Source organism: Anarrhichthys ocellatus, unplaced genomic scaffold, assembly GCF_004355925.1.
Source record: "Anarrhichthys ocellatus isolate YVR2014 unplaced genomic scaffold, GSC_Weel_1.0 scaffold21, whole genome shotgun sequence".
Taxonomy (NCBI): domain Eukaryota; kingdom Metazoa; phylum Chordata; class Actinopteri; order Perciformes; family Anarhichadidae; genus Anarrhichthys; species Anarrhichthys ocellatus.
In genome coordinates this window covers 4,379,391-4,385,390 of record NW_022280051.1, presented here as the reverse complement: position 1 = coordinate 4,385,390, position 6,000 = coordinate 4,379,391, and the positions used below count along the sequence as shown (strand labels likewise).

Here is a 6,000-nt window from a genome sequence, read left to right as displayed (position 1 = left end):
AAACGTCATCATTCAAAGTAGAATTTGTCACGCAGACACTTCTTCTCGATGTGACAGGAGGTATACGTGCAGGAGCAGTGACTCATTCTTCTTCTGCCAATCAATACTAGCACTGTAGTGAAAGTAATACAGGTTGATTTTGTTGTTAAAGGTACTGTTAGAGGCATGTCACAGCTACTTAAATGAACGCAACTGAAAATACGACATGATAAGCTTCTGTATCAACAGGAAATAAAACATTTTTATTGATCATTTGTGTATATGAAGTTATATAACAACAGTCAGAAAACTCCACAGAGTGAATCACTACACAAAAGTGAAACAAAACTGTAAAACACCTCGTCAAAAATGAAGGTATGCACAGCAAAGATAACTGTCAGCGGCTCGCCGTCACCGCGAGCGATATGGCAGGAAAAAACACCCCAAACAGTTCTACGAGATTACAGAGAAAAATTTCCACACACAAAATACTCAAGCAGGCAGTTGATATACACAAAGGCAACTAGGATCTTTCTACAGCATCAGATTCTAATACTTTACACAGCTTTGTTTTTGAAAGGTCAAAAGGTCAGCGTGGCTTTTTGTCACAGCCACTGGAGGGAATCTTTAGTTCCTTGTCACACAGAGAGCTTTGTTTTTCTTACAAGAGGAGAATTTTTGGGTGTTGATTATGCATGCATACTTTGGTAGGGAATCACAATAAGAGGAGCATTGCGTTGCAGGTAATGGCTTTGTGGGGTTTTTTCCGCACACATTGCAATCCGATGGGTTGCGCAATGCTGCCCGTTACTGAATTCCCTGATAGGTTTATACATATTTATTTCTGTTGTAACTCTGATTTTCTTTCAGCTTTGATCGGATAATTCCATAAGTACAACCTTTTTTTGCATGAATATCAGATTGCTGAGGCCCAGTTTATAAAGCCTTTACCCTGTACTTTAATCCATTGTTTTCATTTAAATCTGAAGCTGTACTGGAATTCATGAATCTACATTATGTAAAACATGTCAAATAAAAAAAGTGCAGCTGTATTAACGTATGATTTCGGAATGCAATCAGACAGGGGAGATTTTACCCAAAGGGTTATGAAATAAATTCCTAGTTGAAAAAAATAAACAAAGGGACATTTTTTTTTTTTACAACAAAAAGTGCAAAGTACATCTAATCTCACGGTTAAAGTAATCTACACCAACACAGTCCATACTGTACATTCAGAGTTTTCATCTCAAATATAAAAGGGATTTTTTTGAACCAATAGGGCAGTTAACAAACAAAAAAAAGTACTTAATGAAAATGAAATAATGATGATGAGATATAGTATATGGACGAGAGATGGATAAAATGATATTTGCAGCTGAGTATTCATATTCATGTCACTTTATATTTATTCTAGATATACATTTTTTTGACACAAATATGTAAATATATACACGGCATTTTAAGGGGATATTTAAATGTAGAATCTTGTTTGGTATTTAACTAATACTCCCTGAAACTTCTGATGCTGGAACTGTGTGCAAGAAGAAAAATAACGAACCTGCGAGAAGGGAGGAAACCCTAAACAGAGGTGGAAAGGTGTCAAGCTCCAACCTGTAAGCTGAATCTACGTGTGCTGTGTCCTAACCGTTTCACTGGAAAGGAGAAACATCTGGACTGGAATCATCCACAAGGGTTAGAATCTTTTTTCTTTTTTTTTTCCTCGGGCAACACCACCCACGTTAACACTATGGGATGCACATACAAGTATTGCACAGTGCTCAACAAAATGCTGTGTGAAACGACCCACTCACGCTCAGATAAAATGTCTTTCTGCCTTTTATTTTTTTGCCGCGTGCAGTCTGGCGACGCCACGCACGCGCTCTCTCTCTCTCGCGCTCTTTATCTGCGTGTAGAAGGGGAAAATGGCAGTAAACGCTACAACATCACTACAGAACAAACTGGTTTCGCTACCTATTGATAAGTCTACATCTCTAAGCACACACGGCAGTCACAGTGATACACAAAGCAGTCCTCAGAGACTCCTATGGAATGACAAGTAGCTTTTTCATATTAGTGCTATCAACTACACAATAACATTGAAAACATTTAGAAAGTCCTCCTGAAGCTATAGCATTGAGTATATGCAAGAGGTTCCTCCAAGATAAGAGACTTCATGGTTTTCATGGATTCAAACTTATTCCTTTGCTAATCGGACCCGTAGTAAAGGACGCGATGGAGCCTACGCAGACCATTAACTTTACGGTTATTTCGCTCGTGGTGTAGTCCTGTGCCAACAAGAAAACAAAACTGATGCAACTGCTGTCGGCTGAAACGTGATTTGTCATCATTGCTTTCTTCATTATTTCTTTTTAGTTAAGACGATCGAGCAGGCGGATTTCTGGCCTCCCGCCGCAGGTGTCCTGAATTAAAGCCCAGCACAGCAATTATCCAAAAAATTGTTCTTAAAGAAGTCAACAAGCTAGTTCAAAGACATCCAGTGCAAAACAGCAGCCACATAAAAGTTAAAATTGGCAGTAAAACATGGCTAGCTCTATTTGTCACTGTGAGAAGGCAACGCAAAGCAAAGACTGCGATTCAGGGCACCATTGCAGCCAAAGACATTGTTCCCAACAAACCAAAGCTACAACCACTAGCAAGTGGGAGTGTTCATGAAGAGAGGATCTTTACATAAGTCTCCTCTGAAAATGGCAGTGTTTAGAACTCGCTTCGCCTCCGTCAACATAACCGTATACATTGAACGTTGAGACGTCACTCTGGTTTTTTCTTTGCTCTCCTCTGATTGAAGGCAAGGGGATTGTATCAGAAGAGACGGCCCCTGGTGTCAGTAGATCTCCCCCTCGTCCCAGCCTTTAGTAAAGATTGTAAAAAAAATCATGCAGTTTACGAAAAATAGTCAAGACGTTGAATTGCTCTAAAAAATAGTCCTCTTAAAACCAGAGTCACAACTCTTTTTTTTCTCTTCTTATCTTTACTCCCTCTCAAAGATCGGACCCTCTGACAAGGCTGTTCAAAGTAAACAGTTAACAAAATATTGTTAAACGAGGTTAAGGACACAATGGCTACAGCTTGGTGCTTTTTTCACATGGGGTCGGTTTTTTAAAGGTTGAGAAATGAGTCTTTGTTTGGAGGCAATATTATTTCACTTTTGAAAAAGAGAAGGAGTCAGTTTAAGTGAACGATGGCCTTTGAAACGAGGACCTATTTCACTTATTCTGCCAAATATGGATCAAATAAATGCTAACTGGTTTGCATTAACTATTGTTTCTGGTAACAGTGTGCCTCAAGCTAAACATATCGGTCCTCTGATTGAGAAATAAGTACAAAAAGTTGTAAGAAATCATGTGCTTGTATAATTTCCAGCAGCATCATTTCCCCCTCAGAACCATAGCAGTTAATGGCCTTGTATTTTGGAGTTTTGAGTGTATATATTCATCTGTCTTTTCTGCAATGATCCTTTGCTGAACAGACATTGTCCTTTATAACGTGAATATATTTCCACTAGTGTCTTGCAGGTTGGAATTCTCCTTTTTTTCTGGAATGCAATAAGGTAATAAGGTAGAATCTTTAAATCCTGGGATATATAATATTGGCTTTCCTCTATATCTGCATTTACATCATTTAAAATAGAACATCTTATTAAAAACATCAAGATATACACAGATTAGGAAACGGGTAACAACATACAAACACATAAACTAGAAATCATGTTTGTCTGCATACTTATATATACAACTGTGGTACAATAAATTCTTTCAGTCATGCGCTATCTATACAGATCATATTGCTTAAAAGAAGGGGGCATTTGGTCGGGGCGGTTAAGGGCACAGAGATGAAGAACAAAAACTGCTGAATCAGAGAGGAACAAAATCAAAAGAGAAAGCAAAACAAAGTAGGGAATCTGATAGTAGAAAAGCAGAGGGTGGGAGGTCACAGGAAGTTTGAACAATTAGGACTGTTTGTGATATCAGGAGCGGTGAAGCTGGATGAGACTGAGAGGCAGGGTAAAGAGGGGGTGGGGGGGGTAACATGGATGGACTCATATATCACTGAGGTATTTACACATACTGGCTAAAGAGTACTACAAGGCAGGTGCTGAAAGGGCCCTGCCTATTTCTTGGTGGAGAGCTGAGCGTCCACCTCTTCCTCGGGCTTCAGCACGTGCCACTGGGCGATGGGTCTCCTGGGGTTGGCCAGCATGTCGGACCAGTGGCGGAGCTCCGTCCCCGAGCTGTTGAGGCCCACAAAGACCTTGCCAATGGCATCGTTCTTGCCGATCTTGTCATAGTCCAGAACAGTTATAACAACTTGCACTTTCTGTAGAAAGGGAAAAGTAGGAGAGGAACAGAGAACGTAAGTCGAGGTGTCGTCAGCATATGCGCTGTTAATGCTTTATGTGCATTTATCTATATGAAGCACTGCTGGTTAGTACAGAACGAGCTGCTCCTTCAGACATTAATGTTGATTGACAGTAACTGACCAGAGCCAAACACAGCAGAATGTTTGATTACTCAGAGGCCTAAGAGTCAGCCTCGGCATGTGTTCATTCAAAGCGACACTGCAAAGAGGAGTGACCTGGGCATCAATCTCTGGCAGAGAATATGAATTAGTGCACAAAGAGCTCTGATTAAGTTTCGATCCACTGGCACACTGAGACGGGGACACTGCCACCTGCATGAGCTCAGAGCCACTGCTGTAAAAGAGCGCGTCTAATTCGCCATGTAATGAAATACTGAATAAGGTTCCCAGATGGCTGGTTGGCGTTAGTTGGTCTTTAAAGGGACAGTTCACCTACAATTTGCTAATTGAATCACGGCTTTCTTTTATTCTAGATTAGCACACTATTCCGTCATCATCACTGACCAATAAGTATTGCTCTGCTGATTCTATTCTTCTTGCTGTGATTGATTAACAATCACATTATCACTGAATTCACTAACAGCTCAATATTTTAGGACATTAGCTTATTGCCAGTGTTTATTAATCTGACTAGTGTCTGACTACAGCGTGGGTTGCCAGTCTTGATATTACAAACTTGATAATACAAAACCTGGTAACCTAGTAACTGTGACAACAAGCTGCAGGGAGTCACTGCAATATGATGTTGTTCACCAAGAAACACCTCCTGCATATAACCACCCCTGAAAACGTCTTAAATTAAACCGCTCCTTTAAATTGCCACCATTAGCTACATTACGCTGAAATCCTGCACTTCCTCTTATCTATTGTCCAGTTTTTACTAAATCTTAATACTACTTTGTTTCTTATGAACTGTACTTTTCATTTAATGTATTTTATACATTATCTAAACACTGTGAATAGGCTTTGGGTATACAATCTGCTATATAAATTGACAGATTTTTGTATTAACAACTCAAAAGTTTCACAGTTTTAATTCGTCTTCATGGGGAAAAAGTGAGAAAACAAAATAATCGAAATGTTGTCACTGAGTTCTGCAAAGCTAATTGTGTGTGTGTTCACTAAGGATGATGTGGAACTGCTTCAGTCAATAATACACCGTCTGTTAGTGCAATAGACCAATTAAAGGCACTGATTGTAATTCACACACAATCTCTGTAATTTGTTATACAGAATGGGGAAAATCGAATTGAGCTGTATTCATTTTCCCTACAACATAGACAGAGGTTGTAGGAGCAAGTCTGTAATTAAAGGTTTACAACATTTACTACAACCTCTTTAAGGAGTTGGGAGTTTGACTGATTGGTCACAGTCCAATTAGGTCATTCAAGTATGTTTTAAACTCAGGATGACAAGTTTATGATTTAATCACTGGCACTCCTAATTATTTAACCTGACTCTCAATGATGAGATGATAAATGTAAAGTCAGCAGTAACACTGGTATCAGCACTACTAAATAAGGGCTTGATTTGGACGAGGTTTATTGGGATCGACACAGTTTAAATTGAAAATGAGGCTCATGGACCCAAACCTGTAATTTGTGAGCTGTGACAGGCTCAATCAATTTGACTCAATTACTGTCT

At 39.4% G+C, this 6,000-nt stretch overlaps 1 protein-coding gene across 5 annotated transcripts in view; it reads right to left on the bottom strand.

The window, feature by feature from the left end:
• Window positions 1-219: 219 nt before the first annotated feature.
• The window catches only part of syt1a (synaptotagmin Ia), a 128,217-nt gene continuing 122,436 nt past the window's right edge, over window positions 220-6,000 (bottom strand). For all 5 annotated transcript variants that reach the window (XM_031859053.1, XM_031859048.1, XM_031859052.1 and 2 more), the window contains one exon: window positions 220-4,314. In XM_031859053.1, coding sequence (XP_031714913.1) covers window positions 4,108-4,314 — 207 coding nt within the window. In that variant the 3' untranslated portion in view covers window positions 220-4,107. The remainder of the gene's footprint in view (window positions 4,315-6,000) is intronic.